We start from the raw sequence: 18,862 nt of genomic DNA on the forward strand, positions 1-18,862 counted from the left end.
GATCTTGTCAAAACAGGTCAAATCATGCGCAAAATTGTTCGATGTGATTCCGAGTTCACCCCAACAATAATTATACTTCGTAAAATAAAGGAAAATTTGTCAAAAATAAGCAAATTTTTACCCGGTCTTTCCAAAATAAGCAAATCTTTTGATTAATCCAAAGTAAATTGATCTTTATTGGATATTTTCTTTAAATTAGTCAGATGACCTATAACCTATCAAATAGGTCACTTTTTTCCTAATTCTATTTAATTTTTTTCTTATTTTATATTTGATGATTAATTAAATTGTATTAAAATAAAAACCCACCGCATACCAGCGCTCCACCCCATGCCAGCCACCGCACGAACCACATCCCCCGGGGGTATCCAAAAAATTAAGGGTTTTTTTTTTTTTTTATCATGAAAAAGTGTTTTTTTTTTTTTAAAAAAAAAAATTTACAAAATTTTAAAAATTAATTAAAATAATACATTTTAATTAAATTTTTAAAAATTGGCCAACTACACAATGACATGTGGCATAAGCAACCCAAACAACCGGTCATGACTTATTTTGAGAAAATACCCCATAAATGTCAAATTACTTTGGGTTAATCAAAAGATTTGCTTATTCTTGGCAAATTTTCTTAAAACAAATCAATTAATCAGTCTATATATATATATATATATATATATATATATATATATATATATATATATATATATATATATATATATATATATATATATATATATATATATATATATATTAAAACTCAATGGGATTATATGAGTCCGCCATGTGTCATTATGACTAGGCAGATGATGTGGTGCCATGTCATTTTATGAGTAATTCTTATAACCCTCAATTTAAGAGTATGTTTAAGATAATTAATCACCACCATTATTGTCTTGATAAGTAACTCTCATAACCTCCCATTTAAGAACATGTTTAAGGTGATTATTTACCTCCCTTGATGTTTGAGATTCTTCTTCAATGTTCTTTCATGTTTCTCTGTATATAGAAGAAGACTTTTTTTTTTTTTTTTTTTTTTTTTTTTTTTTTTTTTTTTTTACACTTAAAAAATACATTAAGCACAATACTCTAAACACATTCTTTATTGGGAATAAGTTACTTGACTCAAACCTTTTATCCAAAAGTGTCTTTGTGTGAAAGTGGTGTGTTAACCTTAGGGTTCGTGCCAGCGAATACAATTGAGCACCGTAGTTGCTTTCAAGTCACCGATTTGCATCATGACGCACCGATATTGTTCTATTGTTTGTGAGATTATGTTTTTGATCTTACTTAAATATTTTTATACTATTTGTACTAGACTACTTCTTTATCTATAACAAATATAATTAATTTAATCTATATTTGTATTTTATCACATAATTTTTATTATAAAACCTCATTTATAATATACATATAATGACCCGGGATATTGTCCGGGCCAAAAACTAGTTATCAAATCAAATCAGGCTAAATGATTTGGCGTCAGTCTTGCCAAGTTAAACATAAAACAACCCAAGTTTTCTTCACCAATTTAGAATTAGAGAACCGGAAAAGAGTTTACCCAATTACCCGTCAGTTCATCATACAGGTGACCCGAATTAATCCAACCCGACCCGAATTTCCTGAATAGTTAGCTCAGCTGTCTTCTCTTCCCCAAAATCTCACATAAACCCTACACTTTCTTCTTCATCTTTCTCTCTTTCTTTGCACTTCAATTGCAGAACAAATTTTTAAATAAATAAATAAAAATCTAAAAAAATGATAAAGAGAAGATTCTACAGAGCAGACCGCGGCGACAACGACAAAGACGATGCATCATCGGATTCTTCATCGGATTCCGAGGTTGAAGTTCGGAGCTCCGATGAATCGGAAGAAGATGAACCAACACACCATCAACTCGAACCCGATTCCAACGTTGATGCTGATAAAGACGACGACAATGAAGATGATGTTCCAGCTCCTTCGAAACTCCAACACCCTTCTTCCTCTTCTTCTGGTTCTCTCTCTTTTTTTCTGGGTTTCTTTGAATTTTAATTTTTGTTTAATCTGTAATTGGGTTTTGTTTATTGGTTTTGATTTGTAATGGGTTTTTGTTTATTGGTTTTAATTTTGTAGGGTATGAGAGTGAAGATAGTTCTGCTAATGAAATTGATGCTGAATCAGGAGGTAATTTACATTGTTCTTCTTTTTGTAATTTTCATTAAATAGGATTGATAGATAATGTGATTGATGTTATTTGAAGCTGAAAAGTTTGGATTTTGAATTGGTGCTTATATCCTTGATTGTTGTGAGTTAAGTTGATTGATTAGTGAGGCAAATGGTTTTCCTGTTAGATTTCATTTTTATATGGGTACTGCCAATTTCATTTAGCTAAGTTTCAAGTTATTATTTAGATGATTAGGCATTGTTTTCGGCTTAATTGGAAAAAATTGAAAACAAAGGAAAGGAGAAAGAGAAAGAAGGCTGTTTGTATTATGTTGGATTGCTGTTGTGTGGTTTAATACTACTGAGGTAAGAATAAGGTATAGAAGGAGTATTAGAGGCATATTTTCATTGGTGAGAATTGATAGTGGATATTAAGGATGATCTTGAGCTTTTGTTTTGCACTGAAGTGCTTAATTTCTGCACCGGTGCCTTGAGAAGGTGGCATTTTGCTCATGAGTACGGAGTGGCTCTATTAGATTCCTTAGTTACGTGTTATTGCTAGGTTTGAAATATAGATGATCACAATGAGTAGAGGTATTGTATGCCTTCATCTCGAGTAATATTGATGATTGCAACTTGCATGGCCAGTCTAGAAATTTTGTGGACATAGGTCAAGCATTTGTGAAATGACTGGGAGGATTCGCTATGGATGAAAAAGGTTGACTACTAACTAATGGCTTCTTGGTAATTAGATAATTCCATGAGTATTCGTTTTGGGAAAATAGGGGAAAGATTGCTAGGTTTATTCATCTATCAATCGCCATGATGTATGCGAGGAAACATAACTGACAGACACTCTTTGATTTGAGCGAATTTCTTATAAATTCCTGTTTTTTTCCCTGTATGTCAAGTGGATATTGATCTTACAACTTTACACATAGATTTTGAACCGTCTTGCTCGAATTAAAAAAGGTAGGGATACACAACCAAACATAAAAAACAAACAAATGGTTTTGAGTCCATACTCTAAAGAAAAAAATTACGATAAAAAGGGTGAAAAAAAAGAAGGGAAAAAAAAAACTCTACGAATGGCTGTTCTATATCCATCATCTGGTGTATTTTTGTATGAACATTAATCAGTAGTTCAGTAATATTAAAGCAACTAATCAAAATTTTAAGGAATTCTGAATATTGGCAGGTTTACTCGAAAATGATGATGACAGTGAATCTGAGAAAGATGGTGACCAACTAAAGGAGAGCCTCTTATCCAGCAAAGAGAGTGGTGAAACAATTGAGACACAGACTGAAGATCAATCAGCTGTGGATGATCTTCCAAGATGCGTTTTGAAAAGCAAATCAGTATTCAAGTGCAGGCTTTGTCCGAAAATTGTCTGTCTGAACGAAGAGAGTTTGAAAACCCACCTCAAATCCAAGGTTTGACATTCGACCTGAAAGATTCATCATGCTTTTTATCTTGAAATGTTTCTCTATTACACTTACTCTTTTTTTCATTCAGAGACATTCAAGATCACAGAAATTACTGAATGAAGGAAGATTGAGGCGTTATCTCAATAGCGACGGGGAAGAAGAAGTAGTATCTGACGATGATTGTGAGACTCATGCTGAAAGACATGCAAGGATTATTGCCCTGGCACAGGTTTGTCAATTCTCTGCTGGCAGAATAGCGATATCTCCACCCCCCCCCCCCCCCCCCGCGCCCGGGAAAAAAGCAAGAACAGGACCTTGTGCGCTATCATATCCTGGAAAAAATCCAATCCCTCTATTCTTGTTATAGTGACTTGACTGTCAGCCATTAAACTTTTGGAAGGAAGGCAAGAACAGGACATTCCTGTTCAAATTTAGCTGAGTTTGGTTCGGTATTCGACAGTCTTTCCCTTCGGGCTTTGAGACATGGCAACAGTATCCTCATGAATTTCTTCACTTGTCATTTTAGGACACATCAGTGAAGAAAAGCAAAGGGCGGCAACGGCAAAGGCATCGATTAAAAAGAAAGGTGAATTAGTCTCATATGTTTTACAATGAGCTTTATATATATGCGCACTATCAGATTTTAAAGCGTTGCTTTGTTTAAATTGCAGAAGAATCCTTCAACCGTGCCAGACTCCGGACAACAGAAGGAGAACCGTGCTAAGAGGAGAAGAAAAAATGCAGATTGATCCGAGTCTGTTTCATACTTGGGGAAGACAGTGCTGTTACATATACACCGTAGCAATTTGTTATAGCCTGTAAACTGTTGTGATATCAGATACTGTTTTTGTCATCCAAATTTTACATTCCAAACACCTATAATCTTTTATTCATATCTTGATTCTTGATGTTATTATGTACATTTGCGGATGGAGTTATGCATAGTTTGTTGCAGTGGCCAGTGGTAGCCTTTCGTTGAAAATTTGTTAGCAAAAATTAATTCATATCATAATAAAGGTTTGCAATATGATTATTTTTGCGGCCAAGAATGCTTTGAGAAAATTCAATCAAAAAAGAGAGAAATTGGAATGATAAACGACTGTTCAAATAGTAATACGTGCTGCTATTCTGCGTATGAATAAAAGATCATATTTTATACCTAGACTAGAAAATTTACATCTACGAGTATAGACAGGCATGAGGCTAATTTATGCTTAGGTTTAATGAGGAATTACTTTGAACTAACTGACAAAAGGAAAATATCTAATACGGAGTACATACTACATTTATGTACAAATATAAAGACCTAGTCTAATGAACACCGCTTACATCCATTTTCCGAGTCTGAGAATGAAACATTTCGGCAGTATCTGTAGAGGTACTACAATCTTCTGGTTGTCTGTCTGGGAGGGTACGGATGAATCTTGGAAACCTCATAGAAATACCTTTTAAAGGATGAACGATTCCTACTGCAGCCTTGTGGACAGGTGATACAGTGAGGTCTGCACCTCTTATCTCCCACACCATTTCAGCTGAAAACCACATATCGGGAACTTCATCTGTTCGGTAATACAAGGGCTTCTTGATCAAGATCTTATCTCCAGAGAGAAACTCTTTCATCTGTAGTTCATTAATAGTAAAAATTAAATATTTATCCTTCAATATTATGGATTTATACACTGAAGATTATAAAGCTACTTATGCCAAGGATCAGAAAGACAACATCATTCATATCATCCCAGCTCCCAAAAGAAGCACTATAGAAAGTTGATACTCACAGTATCAGTTATAATTGAAAGAAAATAACCATAAATGAGGTCAGGCCCATAGAACAAAAAAGAGATCCAACCAGCCGGCCAGCTAGTAATCACCACGGGCATTCCACATGCAGCAAATGATGACCTTAACATAAAAAGTTTATGCATCCAATACCAAACTAACAGGGATAGGAAGTGGTTCGATCCTCTTATTTAGATTTCTCAAACCGATAGATTCATGAATTAGGAGCTGATTTCCGAGTTGACCAATGATAGATAGGTAGGTAGGAATGGCAAAACCTAAACGAGGAATTCTAAAATAGCCATTAGCTGCTCGAACTTTAGTGCAAAGTTCTCCCTTTAGGACCAATGTCGATCCTAGAGACGCTCTTATATAATCAGTTTTGCTGATACATCGTCATGTATCTAAACCAAAACGACTTAGAATTATGGATCCTGTCTCCTACGTTTATCAAAAGAAAAGGTCACAATTTCATTTCTGCCCAACTCAACTTAAAATGTCAAACTTGAAAAACACAAGTAATGAGAGGTGTTGTAGGAGGCAAGTTGTTTATACAAATAAAATAAGGTAGTTGGCCATGAAGAAAAGAGAGGGATAGAGGAATTTGAGGGTAATAGTTACCCACCCTCCCTAGTGTAACTTATACTTCTCCTTTCTTCACCTTTTTTTTTGAGGGAATACTCCTTTCTTCACCTCATATCACACCATCACTACATAATTTTCCTTACAACCACACCATTACTATCTCCTCCTTCCCTATGTTCACTTTCATTTTGCTTAATTTGACTTTTATTTCCCTAATAATACATTTCCCTCAATCCAAGCATGCCCTTAGTGGTACTAGTTACTACTCTATCACTCACCTAACACCTTGAGTACAGGACCCTTCCAAAAAAAAAACAATGATATGTGAAAGGGTGGGGGAAACAAAAGGTCTATTCTCTCATAATTTCATGATCTTTGACATCATGTGAATCAGTCATTAACTACCTGCCAATCTCAAAGGGGACATTCTGAGTGAAAACTTCTAATCAAAGTATTGTGCACCTTTCAATTTATAGTCTATAAGTCTGGAACAATCCATCTTCAATTACTACATACATTTTCACAATTTCCCCTCAACCCACTCTTTCCCCAAAGGCCAAAACAGAAGGGGAAATTTTTTAAAATTTTACTAGTAAAAACGTCTTGACAAGACTTCAGCAGAACAAGCCAGAATATATTACCTCTTTGTAAAAAGCATCAGTCAATCCTGTCATAACACGGCATAAACTTTCAAATTCCTCTGTATCAGGATTGTAACAAGCCATAAGAAATGGACTATACCTGCAATGATTCAAAAAATGATTTTAAAAAAAAAAATATAAAAATAAATAAATAAAAAGATATAGAAATCAAATAGTCAATTCATATTGATATTGTGATATATGCTGCACTTGGAAGTGTATCACACTGCTATCATGAACTTAAATTCCAAGGAAAAAGTTGACAAGAAAGGGGCATCATGAGAATTTCGATGCAAAGTAGAATTACCATCCTGCCTTTCTCCCATTGCCATGCCAAGCACCAATGGGAACTAAATCAAGGGAGTCCCCCAAACCGTCCATATAATCTCGCTTTACCTGAGGAAAATAGTTACTGTTAAAACTTACAGGCCCCATAACGATTTTTTTATCAACATTCAACAGAAATGAACAGCGAAATAACCCAGACAGCACCTTCAACCATAAATCAGCACGCTTTGAAGCAAAGTAGCCAGCATCAGCATCTAGTGATTTAACGATAATTCCTTCACAAGAAGACTGGAATGCATCTTCAAGAAAAGCATTAATCTTTATCACTGTGGCTTCACAGTCTGGACGAGCTTCATCTGCTTCCACCTGGGGACCAAGGGGCTATTTTCAAGAACGGCCATTAAAAAGGTCAAACTCCATCAATATTCAATCAGATAAATCACTTACTGTTAATTCCTTTGCGTATTCCAAATAACCAGGATTTTCCCCTCTAAAAAGATCATTCATGCCTATGCATATTTCGAATTTCAGAACAATATTAGATCAGACACTATTGCCCTCGGCATAATATTTATTTTCTCATTGGCAAAGAAAAATGAATAATCAAAGGATAAAAAATGCATACACTGCCGTCTTTGCCTGAGTGGGCAAGGCAACAGCCTGGATCACACAATTTATTTTAAGTCAGCACAAAATTGCATAAATCTAATACAAAAATACTTTGGAGCCAAAATGAAATAAATTCAAGATTATCTATAAAAACAGACAGAATTAATCATCAATTATGAAAGGAAAAAAAAAAACCCTATTCAACTTAATATAGAGATCAATAACTCCCACAACACAGAAAGAGTATTTGGAAAAGAAGGAATGAAACTGGAAAAGATCACACAATGAACAGAAAACATAGAAAAGAAAGGCATAAAATGAAAATACATAAAATCTAGGCAGAAAAGTCTAGATGATTACTTCTCTCCATTGACGAACATGACATCGAACACATGGACACAGATGTCAACCTGCAATTCCGCAATTTTGGGTGAATGAAAATCATAAAACGAGCAAAAGGGCGAGGGATTTGGAGTATCTTTAAAATGATTTTTGAGGCCTTGGACATGATCAAAATATCCATCAATCTGAATTTCTCTAAGCTAATGCGAAATATATAAGTATGAAAACTCCCTAATAATAAAAACCTTTATAAAAGAATAACAATTGAAATTCAACAAAAAAATGTCATCAATAAACATTTTTGAGTAAGGGTGGCACTGAGCACCTGACAAACTTTTAGGTTTTCATAAGTCAGAAGAGAATTGGACAAAAAAAAAAAAAAACAACAGACATGATCACATATTCACATCATTGGAGTATCCAAGGAACAGATATATAAAATAATCACTTGCATTACGATGGAAGGATCTAGCAGGTCCATATGAAATAGGACAAAGTGAAGGATGAATGGCACGATATCACTTGCACTAAGTGAAGGATGAATGTGCCACAAAATAAGTTACTAGTTAAAAAAAGATCCTTAAAAAATGCATGTCAAGAACCAACCAACCTCCAAATACAATAGCTTTCAAGAAATATATGGAAAAAACATTATGAAGCTTATAAAAAGAAATTAATAAATAATTGATGAACCTTTATTCTATCCAATGAAACCGAGGAAGCTTTACTCCCTCTCTTTCTGGAAGATAGTTCTTGAAAGGATATAAACTTGTTTTCATTCGTGCGATCAATTCCAACCACCTGGGAAAAAAAAATCTTTACTCAAACAGAAGACAAAAGAGATGTTGACCGCACAAGCAAGGGGACATGGAATACCTCCGCATCTATAATAAAAGACTCTGCAGAAGGTTTACATAAATCCTGAATAATGTGCACCAAATCTGGGAATTTTGAGGTCGTCTCATCCCCCTTTCTTGAAAAGATGCTCACAGAACCATTATCAAGTTTGTGTATTTGGGCACGTTGACCATCATACCTATACAAATGCAGAAACATTCAGAAAGCATTCAAAATAACCTCTAGGAATTCTATTTATTTCTTATTCTATACTCTCATGACACATCACAGGTAATTAATCAAGTTCTAGAACAACTTTCGCAACAGAAGGTATGTATTAATTGTACTCCCTCCGTCCCCAAAACCTCGACCCTTTTGGGTTGATTTCGCGGTTATTAAAAAACTTAAATAAAAAAAATAAAAACATATTGGAAAGATAAATTTACATGGGGTTTGTAAAAAAGTAAAGAGATAAAGTATTAAAAATGCATGAAAAAACAAAATTTTATATGGGGAAGCTAATTTTGCACAAATATTGTTGTAAATTGGTGGGTATTTTAATGCAAATGGGTCGATCATTTTGGGACTAAAATTAGGCCAAAAGGGTCGAAGTTTTGGGGACGGAGGGAGTATCTTTTATTAAATTTCTCTTCAGCCACAAAAAGTCTCAGATTAAGACAAGTCAAAGAAAAATCATGGCACACGAAGAGCCTAAAGACAGTATTTCACATTCCACCTGGTGCATTGAATATGAGTACCAAAATTTGTCACAAAAACAAAATAAGTATAATATCATAGAACATACAGGAGAGCATCATCAGAATAATCTATGAATTCAGATGTGGCATGAAAGACACAAAGCAATGACTAATGAACAAACCGAATAATGAACTTACTTGTATTCACACGTGAAAGCTTTATTCTGGAAAAGCTTCAGTGCTTGCGGAACCCCATTAGTTATTCTGTTAAGAGTGAAAGAAAAAAGGCAATAAAATACAATAGAGCACGGAAAAGCATATCATAAAAAAGAAAGTATCAAAGAAAGGAACTTACTTAGCAAGCATGGGCCTGATAGGAATGCCTGGTACCATAGTCAGCGCAGTGGTCGAAAACTTTAGGCCTTTGCTCATAAGAGAAGGCACCAATATATTCTTCATAACAAAGACGCAAGTTGTATCAGAAAGTATATAACAGACAAGAAACGTATTAAACTATGACAAAAGTCAAGTAAGAAATTGGACATCCCTAAGTATAGCTGAACTAAACAATAACCATATGCATATTCATCTAATGTAGCAACACAAACTTATTATTAAACTATTAAACATTTACCATACATGTTCACAGATTAAGCAAATTGTACATTAGAGAAAATGAAAACAAAAATAAATAAAAAAATAAAAAAATGAGAAGACGGAGAAAGAGCACATTGCACAACTTACCAAGTCTGGAAGAATATTATAAGCTTCAACAACAGCAGCAGAAAGGCCCTACAAGCAATAACAAATCTCCAAAATAAGAACGTAAACATGTGACCTGAATTGACAATTTCACTTCTAATATAAAGTAACAATGAGAAAGAAAAGGATTAGATCATTCCCATTGTTGACTACTGAGATTTATTGTGCCGTGTGCCAATAACTCAAAACAAATAACTTCTAAAATCAACAGTCAATACTGAGATAGGTGTCTGACCTGAAGCAATTCTTTTTGATTTTTTCCTGCCCCATCATAACAGTTCAAAGTAACTGCTTGAGCCAATGCAGGAAGAACTGTTCTCATCATGGCTCCAATTCTAAGGTTCTTAACCTGAAAGCAGAATATTTTCAATATATTTAACAAGACTATTTCATCTGCTGCTTAATAAATAAATTGACCTAGGAGCCTATGCTGACTTAATTGATGTTTAAACAATAAGCTACATTATCAAAATCATATACTACTATTCTATTTTGTTGTAGATATAGCATTATAGCATAACTATGTAAGAATCACCATCTTCAAAGTACTCACTGATTATATAATCATAAGAATCTTCTCAACCAATACAGAGCATATGAACCAATGAAAACATGTTTGGTTTATCTTTAAGATGATTCGAATTTGTTTATAAATTGTAACAGCATTTGACTTGACCCAGTTCCATCCTCTTATCCTACCCTTTTAGATTATCGAAAAAGCAAGCAATCTAATGTTGCATTGGAAACAAGTGCAATTGTGCAAGTAAGATGACCAGAAGGGAAGCTGGCAAGAGAAGAAAAGGCCCAAGACAAGTAAAAAAATGATCAGGTGGTCAAGCCTGCTGTCAAATCTCAAAAAAGAATACAGAAAGACTCGAAGCAGTCAGCTTCTCCATATAGGTGTATGTAAAGAGGATTTCTATCATAACTCACCAAGGTTCTGACAAGAAACTTCATTTCCTTCTCTCTGCAAGATCGCATCATACTTACAATTAGGCCTTTTCTCCTACCCATGCTTCCACTGCCTGTCTGTACACTGACCATAGATAGGCACATAGCAAACATCATACCTTGAGCTAAAGATGTAAATAAACCAAATATGAATCTTACCTAATTTTCCGTAGTATGGAATATACTTCACGTATCAAAAGGGGTGAAGGAGGAAGAAGTAGTGACTGTGATTGCCGACACTCTTGTGCAACATCGCCTATTAATATATAATATCAATATACCATGCACGTAATTACTATGCACAAAGATTAATCATAATGAGACAGATTATTGAGTAGCACATACCAAGATCACCAAGATTGTTGTACCTTTCTCTAATCTTAGCTCTGTTGGTTCCACATGCCTCTTCAAGAGCAGATGCGACCAAACTCCCACCGATGTTTAATTCCTACATTTAGATTAAAGAAACAAAATTCGAGGCATTTAAATCATAACAGCTTGTTTCCTATTGCCCAAATCCAAAAGACCAACACCATCCAAATCACATAGCAGTTGTTTAGGAATTAGCGACAACAAAGATAAATCAGACATGAAATTAAAGAATTTCAACAGCAAATTACATAGCTATCATAATTTCCAAGTAAAGCCAATAGACGCCAGGTTTTATAAGATTGGAAAGTCTTCCCATCTCAAGCATAATATATTAGTATCATTATATATTTTGCAGAAATCTTCAAATACTCAGAACTACTCATCAAATAATTGTCGAAAAATGTCCAGAGAAGTCTATTTTGATATAAAGACCTGATTTAAAGACCTTCACCAACTACCATTTTAAATCACTTAGGTTCCATTTTTGCTCTCACTTTAGTCATTCCCAAATTCCTCCTTTTATAAGTTCAAGACCTTATTCTGTTTCAGGTGAATTATTTCATTAATATTCTCCCTTTATTATATAAATTAAAGGAACTCTTGCAAACAAACATAAGTAATCTACTTCGTTTAATTGAAGCCCTCTCCAAAGCGGGTATTTGTTTAAGGGTAAGAAATTATAAACATATCATATCCTGAAAACGACACTTGGCATTCCAAGTTTTCGCCAAATGTTGCGACACGTAGGCAACAACTATACATAAACATGCCATGTTAGATGTTAGGTAAGTGATATCGGATAATTTTTTAATACTTTATTTTTAATTTAACATACATGGAAAAAATAGTAAAAATTTTATTTTTCTAGATTTCCAAGAATATAAAGTATTTTTTAACTGTGTACATACTAAATTTGTAATGATTTCAAAATTATAAACATAATAAAATACTACTGTAATACATGTAAATTTAACATTCTAATCATATGTAATAAATACATAACCAGTTTTCAACCTTATATGTAATATGTAATGTCTACAAAATACTAAGAGTATTACCGGCTAAACACCACAAATAATTAAAAATTAGCACAATAATAAATAATTACATGTATTATATTCTATTTGATTTAAATATATATTTGTCTAATAAAGATCTATATGATAGTACTTCTCTATTTACTAATAAAACTACAAAAATTACAATATTGTATAAATCAATGGCATTGTATGTCTAAATTCTCTACACCATCAAAAGGGATTATATGTCCTTTATAGAGTACTCCTATGTGATAAAATTTAGCATTCAAGCAAAAAAAAAAATTATCCTAAAATTTTATCAACACCCCTGGAACAAAACTAGTACTAAATAAACCTAGACCACTCCGATCCTACTTCAAGGATCCAAATTCCAAACTGATTGGTGGTGGTTGTTTCATTCACTGGAATACCTTTTCTAATTAAGTAGGTCATACTAATTTATGCTAAGCAAATTGTTACTAGAAAGAAATGAGAATACCACCCTATATGTAGAATTATTACAAAGAAAAGAAAATCTTCTAACAAATATAGAGCAATTTATATAAAGCAAGTTGTTCACCAACCATATTCTCATGTTCAGCCGCAATCTTATCAGTGCAGAGATAAATAGCAGGTAGGACATCCTCTGGAGACAAAGCCAGCAAACTGCATGCAAATAAATGGAAACTCTGAAACTTGCAAACTATCTGTTTAAAAAGAAAAGATACCCAATGGAACAAAAAGAACTAAATGTAAGTTATATAACTGATACACAACATAGCACAAAACCTTCTAAACATATTGGAAAGCATAGAGGTAGCTTTAATTTTTCCCTTTTCACCTTCAACAATATCAAAAGTCCGTGCCAAGTGTAAATATGGAGCAGGCTGACCTTGCTTCCAGCAAGCTACATGAAGTGCACATGAAATTAGCACACACTGCCCAGGAAAAGAAACAGAAGCAAACCCAAGACTGCAAGAATTTAAATATAAGTGAAATTTTAAGGCCAACCATGTTCTATTGGAGAGTACTTCTCTGGTGGCAGTGATACATAGTTAACAGCAATATTGTCAACCAATAAATCTTGTGCCGATTGAAAAATTTTGTTGCCAGTTTCAGACCTTTCTTTCCCTTGGCAAGAGATGCTCTCATCCGGAACTTCACAGGGTAGCAATTTGCTATTAACATCTATACTTTTCTGATTACCACCAACGGGAGCTTCAGAATTATTGTAATACATGTCTAGTGCCAAGCCAACATTTCCTTCAGCCTTTTGTAACAGCTCAGCAGCATAGTTTTTCATTGATTCACTACCATCAATGATCTGAATAAATTGTGCCAGCTCTTCCTTATAACATACAGCTGAATGTTCAGAAGATAAATTCGTGTCTTCAGTACTTGTCCCAGACAGGGGAGCAGCAATGCTTCCCTGACAAACACTGCTATTTTTACTAAAAAACTTGGTTATTGTAGATTGTTTTATGCCACCAGATTCAAGATTTGAGTTAATTTTCCCTTTCTTACTCTTCTTATTTTCAGAATTTTTCTTTCTTTTTCCAGGAGAAACACTGCTTGCAACTGACTGCTTCAATGGAAGAAACTTGGCCTTTTGATTAGGTGACTTCACCAGTGTCTGCAAACTGTTATCAACAGAACAAGGATTAAGAAATGCTGTGGAATGACTTTCTAAGTTTGACAATGATGAAGGGAAAGGTTTTCCAATCTGCTCATGAAAATCTGTTTCATGTTCATAAAAATGAGAAACTGCATCAACAATATTTCTTCCATATGTTTTGACAAGTTCTAGCATCTGATCTACAGAAACCCAAGTAGGCAAACAATCCCTAAGCTCTTGCATGATCTCCTCCTCTTCCTTATCACTCAATGAGGCTACAATATGTGAACCAGGATCGTCCATAGGAATTACGGAACACGTGGAACCAGATTCAGTTTTATGTTCGCTATTCAATGTGGACACAACAAACTCCTCTTTGAAATGTTCTACACCTTTGTCTAACTCGGTCAATGGATCATCTACCTTGACCTTCGCTTTTCCCTGATAAAAACCCATCAAAAACTCTTGTTTATTATCCATCTCATCCACCAATCCTGCAAAATGCTTTTGCATTTTAATAGCATGTTTACTGTCCACATTCTCAACATCAGAACCAACAGTAGGAAGTACACGCTTTGGCTTCAAAAACTTCACATATTCTCTAAGCTCATTGTAGTTCGAATGCTCACTGTAAGGCACCAAATGAATCTCAAAAGAATCTTTTGTCCTAATTGCAAACTTATTCCTCTTCACTTCACAAGTCCACCCAGTAGGAACAAATCCCACAACCTTCTTATACTCCTTCTCAACCATAATTTCATTCATCTTCACAAAATTAGGCCGAAAATATGGCCAAGTCTCACCCAACACATTCCACCCAACAACATGAACATCACTAGCTAACTCATCTTCCGTAAACACCCCTTCATCCTCATAACCTAAAGCGCGCAAAATCCCCATTTTCCTACTATCTACATGTATCTTACAACCACAACTACGCGAAATTTCCAACAAAATCTTCTCCTTTCCAATAACATAAGTCGCAACAAGAAACAATACATTCTTCCCATCATCCCTATTCTCACTCCTAATCCTATCAATCACACTAACTACATAATCAATCGACTCCTCTTGCAAAGGAAACACAAATTTAGGATCACAATACGTTGTATCGAGAAAAACAGCATCACAACCAACAAATTCAGTCAATTTAGGCATCAATTTCATATCATCACAAAACCTAAAATCACCAGTATGAACATAACGCTCAAATTTCCCACCATTAACAGGAACCTTAAACAAAAATTGAACAGCACCAGGACAATGATTAGCATCAATTAGGGTTACCTCACAATCATCGATAACCACAGTATCGTCAATCGGTAAACCAACAACAAGCGACGCCGAAACACCGAGAACTTTAACAACGAGACGAGCGGTGGTTTCCGAGCAAAAGACGATGCCGCGAGACCAAGTTGAAGTGAGTCCGGTGTAGTGATCGGAGTGAAAGTGTGAGAGGAAGTAAGAGAGCGAAAATTCACCGGAGTTTCGGAAGCCATCGACGATGAAGCGGGTTTTGGGGATGAGTTTTGAGGGTGGGAAATTGGCGGGAAATGGAGGAAGAGATGATGGAAGAGGGTTTTGCGATTGAAGGAAGAGTTGGGAGGAATTTAGGGTTAGGGTTTTGGAGGTTGACATGGTGGTTTTAATGGCGGATTCAATGGTGGTTTTAATGGCGGTTTTAATGGTGGTTTTATCGGAGCATTTTTAGAAGGGGAGGTGTTGGTTGATATGGTGGTGGAAAATGGAAAATTATGGATTTGTGCGCCAAAAGAAGTTACTGTATGTTTTTTTGGCCGAACCAAGAGTCCAGAAAACGGTTACGATGAAGATATAAGTTGCCTATATTTTATGGCCCAAATAACCCATTGGGCCAGATCATTTGCAGCATTATATCATTAATCCAGGAAAATTTGCAAATTGCAGCCATTTAAACTTCGTATTTTGCAAATTGTAGCCATTTAAAAAAAAATTGCAAATTGCAGTCCAAAAGTTCGTATAAATTGTAAATTGCAGCCCGATTCAACTTTTTCATCTGTTTACAAGTTGAAAAATCTTCGATTGAGGTTTTAAGGGCCATTTTAGTTCTTAGGGGTCCGAATTGAGCTCGGAATTAGCAAAAAAATAACGCAAGTGCCTCGTTTTGCGTAACAAAAATGTATCGATTTGTGGAAAATTGTAAAAATGAGACACTTATGTTATTTTTTTTGCTAATTCCGAGATTAATTCGGATCCCTAAGGGCTAAAATGACCCTTAAAACCTTAATCAAAGATCTTTCGACATGTAAACTGATGAAAAAGTTGAATCGGGCTGTAATTTACAATTTATACGAACTTTTGGGCTGTAATTTGCAATTTTTTTTAAATGGCTGTAATTTGCAAAATACGAACTTTAAATGGCTGTAATTTGCAAATTTTCCTTAATCCTAACACTACTTAAGACTACTAAGATTCAAACATAGTCAGTTTAGTCACAATTCACAAGGCTAAACTCACAAGTTCACAAGAATAACAACTCATCACAGATTCACAATTCATAAGTGTTGATATTTTTTTTTTTTATTTGGTGTTTCACCTGCTTTACCCTTTGGCTAATCTGGATTCGGGGATCATTTTTGGGTGGTTAGATTTCAGTCCCTCTCAATTGTTGTTGCGGGGGATCGAACACGGGTCCTCCATATAACAAGTATAGTCACAAATCACAATCATCACTACACCAACAATCAATTGGTCGTAAGGGTTGATATTGAGTTGTACTCCTTCCGTCCCCTTATTTTTGTCTCATAGGTGCATGTTCCCTTTATTAAATTTTGGTAGTTTGAATTTGATGAGAGAAAATAATGGGTCCAAAATATTGGTTGTGAGAGATAAATAGTGGTTTCTATAGCCATATATAGAATGGAGCGTAAATAAAGAGACACTTCAAAAAGAAAAGTGGAGCCAAAATTAAGAGGCGAAGGGAGTAATACTTAAGTACAGGGTAATACGGAACTACGGAGTACATAACTTATATTTACTCTCATCATTTTGTTTTTGTTTTTTTTGTTTTTTTTTTTTTTTTTCTACACCCGGTTAAGATGATAGGTGGATTTAAAAAATCACATCAAAACTAAAAGTGAGTAAAAAAAAACATGAGAAAAGCAATATAATTAGATATAGGAAGATAATGAAGTGTTGATTTCATGTCCCCTCAATTCTTATGATGATGGGTCGTTAAACACAATATTAGAGTTATTTGAGTCTAATCAACATGGAAATTTTGAGGTTTATTCTCCTATTTGATTAAATAACAGTTGATAATAAAATCAATTTACCACCTAGCCTAAAAGTATGTGTTGTGTTAAGTGTCGAGATAATTGATATAGTATGGAGGCAATATCGATCTCATATAAGTATGGTTTGACTTTAGGTATAAGTCATGAGTACTAATACAGTTCAAACGGAAAAAAAAAACATACTTCGAACTATTAGTACCTACATATTACAAATAAGGACCTGCCTATGAATAATGTTTTATTAATGTTTAAACATACTTGTTCAAACATGTTATGAACTACAATATGATTTTCCTACCTTATCTTTATTGACGAGGTGATTAATATTATGATGTTGATGAGCACCTAAATTCCAATCACAAAAAAGAAACACTACGCAGAGGGCAAATCACTAGCATTTTCTTGCATACAAAATAAAAGTAGTTACATTTTTATTACATTGATAATGAATACATTAAACAAAGATTAAGAAATAGTCCGAATAATATTAAATAATGATACTAATAATTCATGAAACTTATGATTACTAATACATTACTTGAACTGTGGAATGATAGTATCTTGTGACGCGACAACCGGAAACATATCTATATTATCAAAGAAAATTATAATACAAAGTTTTTATGTATATTGATCTTATATGAATATGTAAGGGCATATTAGTAGTAGAAAGTATGATTCCAAAGAAGCTCAACCGAAGCTGCGATATCGACTTCTCACCGGCTTAATCTATCGATCATGTGCTGTGTGACATCCTACCTCCTTTCCGAATGTACGAATAATTCTCTCTTCTCATCATACATTCTCTATTTTACATACTGACATATATAATTGTTTTTAATAATGTTAGTACAATTATGTTTGGTGATCAATATTATTCATTTTATAAGATTTTTGATATTTATCTATTTAATGACTACACATTATGACTACGTAATCTTTGGTACATTATTATCATGACTAATAAACATCCAAGAAGCAGGGATCATGTAATAATTCACTACTTGGTTTTTTTTTTAATAAAAAATAAATAAAATATCATTCAAGTTTATTTATTTATTTATTTTACATTATGATTATTATTATTCAAGTTTATCAATATATCCTTGAGTACATAATTTGTTCACTTTTTGAAATTGTTGCTACTTAATTACTCTGCATTAAGATCATTATTAAGTTATATTTGTCTACAAATTATTATAATTAAGAATAATCAACTCTATATAAATTTTGATCAGAAGTTTAGAACATGTATCTCTTAAGTGTTTGTGTAGTTATCTACTTATCTTAGAGTGAGCTATACCCCATACAACAAGTGTGATGTGTGAAGAGACTATTTGATCGATCCATGTTCGTTGAAGTAAAAGAAGAGGACTGATAAATTGATGACTAACTTATAAGCTTGGTAGGGTTCTTTACAAATCAAATTTACAATAAAATTTTGTAACCCTTATATATAGCCAGATTTTTCATTTGTGCTTGATATAATTTAGCTAGCAAATTAATTAAATTACGGAGTAAG

The 18,862-nt window shown here is 34.0% G+C and overlaps 2 protein-coding genes across 5 annotated transcripts; one reads left to right on the forward strand and one right to left on the reverse strand.

The window, feature by feature from the left end:
- Nucleotides 1-1,677: 1,677 nt before the first annotated feature.
- On the forward strand, nucleotides 1,678-4,475 carry LOC145592825 (uncharacterized). Its single transcript, XM_081649329.1, has 6 exons — nucleotides 1,678-1,990; nucleotides 2,110-2,160; nucleotides 3,338-3,573; nucleotides 3,656-3,796; nucleotides 4,094-4,153; nucleotides 4,239-4,475. Exons 1-6 carry the CDS (start codon nucleotides 1,753-1,755, stop codon nucleotides 4,314-4,316), a joined length of 804 nt encoding a protein of 267 aa, XP_081505455.1. The 5' UTR covers nucleotides 1,678-1,752; the 3' UTR covers nucleotides 4,317-4,475.
- Nucleotides 4,476-4,669: 194 nt separating this feature from the next.
- LOC145591296 (DNA ligase 6-like) lies at nucleotides 4,670-15,836 on the reverse strand. Of its 4 annotated transcripts, XM_081647712.1 has the most exons (19): nucleotides 13,462-15,836; nucleotides 13,240-13,357; nucleotides 13,035-13,116; nucleotides 11,405-11,507; nucleotides 11,219-11,315; nucleotides 11,042-11,144; nucleotides 10,344-10,457; nucleotides 10,091-10,138; nucleotides 9,702-9,799; nucleotides 9,545-9,610; nucleotides 8,688-8,847; nucleotides 8,505-8,612; nucleotides 7,830-7,879; nucleotides 7,486-7,520; nucleotides 7,308-7,369; nucleotides 7,065-7,226; nucleotides 6,880-6,968; nucleotides 6,573-6,672; nucleotides 4,670-5,187 (listed from the first exon to the last, which is right to left on the reverse strand). In XM_081647712.1, the coding sequence occupies exons 1-19, from the start codon at nucleotides 15,701-15,703 to the stop codon at nucleotides 4,879-4,881; spliced, it is 4,146 nt and encodes a 1,381-aa protein (XP_081503838.1). In that variant the 5' UTR covers nucleotides 15,704-15,836; the 3' UTR covers nucleotides 4,670-4,878. The 4 variants fall into 4 exon arrangements, 3 of the variants coding, with proteins under 3 accessions (XP_081503838.1, XP_081503840.1, XP_081503839.1); XR_014102288.1 differs by lacking the exons at nucleotides 4,670-5,187; nucleotides 6,573-6,672; nucleotides 6,880-6,968; nucleotides 7,830-7,879 and having other exon boundaries at nucleotides 7,151-7,226; XM_081647714.1 differs by lacking the exons at nucleotides 4,670-5,187; nucleotides 6,573-6,672; nucleotides 6,880-6,968; ... (1 more) ...; nucleotides 7,486-7,520; nucleotides 7,830-7,879 and having other exon boundaries at nucleotides 7,312-7,369.
- Between the last annotated feature and the right edge of the window lie 3,026 nt (nucleotides 15,837-18,862).

The sequence above is a fragment of the Chenopodium album genome, chromosome 18 (assembly GCF_948465745.1).
Source record: "Chenopodium album chromosome 18, dcCheAlbu1.1, whole genome shotgun sequence".
In the NCBI taxonomy this organism is placed as follows: Eukaryota; Viridiplantae; Streptophyta; class Magnoliopsida; order Caryophyllales; family Amaranthaceae; genus Chenopodium; species Chenopodium album.

Bases quoted from the DNA above. Each gene is read 5' to 3' on its own strand.
- LOC145591296 (XM_081647712.1), bottom strand. From the start codon at position 15,703: ATGTCAACCTCCAAAACCCTAACCCTAAATTCCTCCCAACTCTTCCTT. The intron at 13,358-13,461 runs GTTGGCCTTAAA...CACTTCATGTAG, and splicing joins GTACTCTCCAATAGAACATG to CTTGCTGGAAGCAAGGTCAG. The intron at 11,508-13,034 runs GTTGGTGAACAA...ATCTAAATGTAG, and splicing joins CGGCTGAACATGAGAATATG to GAATTAAACATCGGTGGGAG.
- LOC145592825 (XM_081649329.1), top strand. From the start codon at position 1,753: ATGATAAAGAGAAGATTCTACAGAGCAGACCGCGGCGACAACGACAAA. The intron at 1,991-2,109 runs GTTCTCTCTCTT...TTAATTTTGTAG, and splicing joins CCCTTCTTCCTCTTCTTCTG to GGTATGAGAGTGAAGATAGT. The intron at 4,154-4,238 runs GTGAATTAGTCT...TTTAAATTGCAG, and splicing joins GGCATCGATTAAAAAGAAAG to AAGAATCCTTCAACCGTGCC.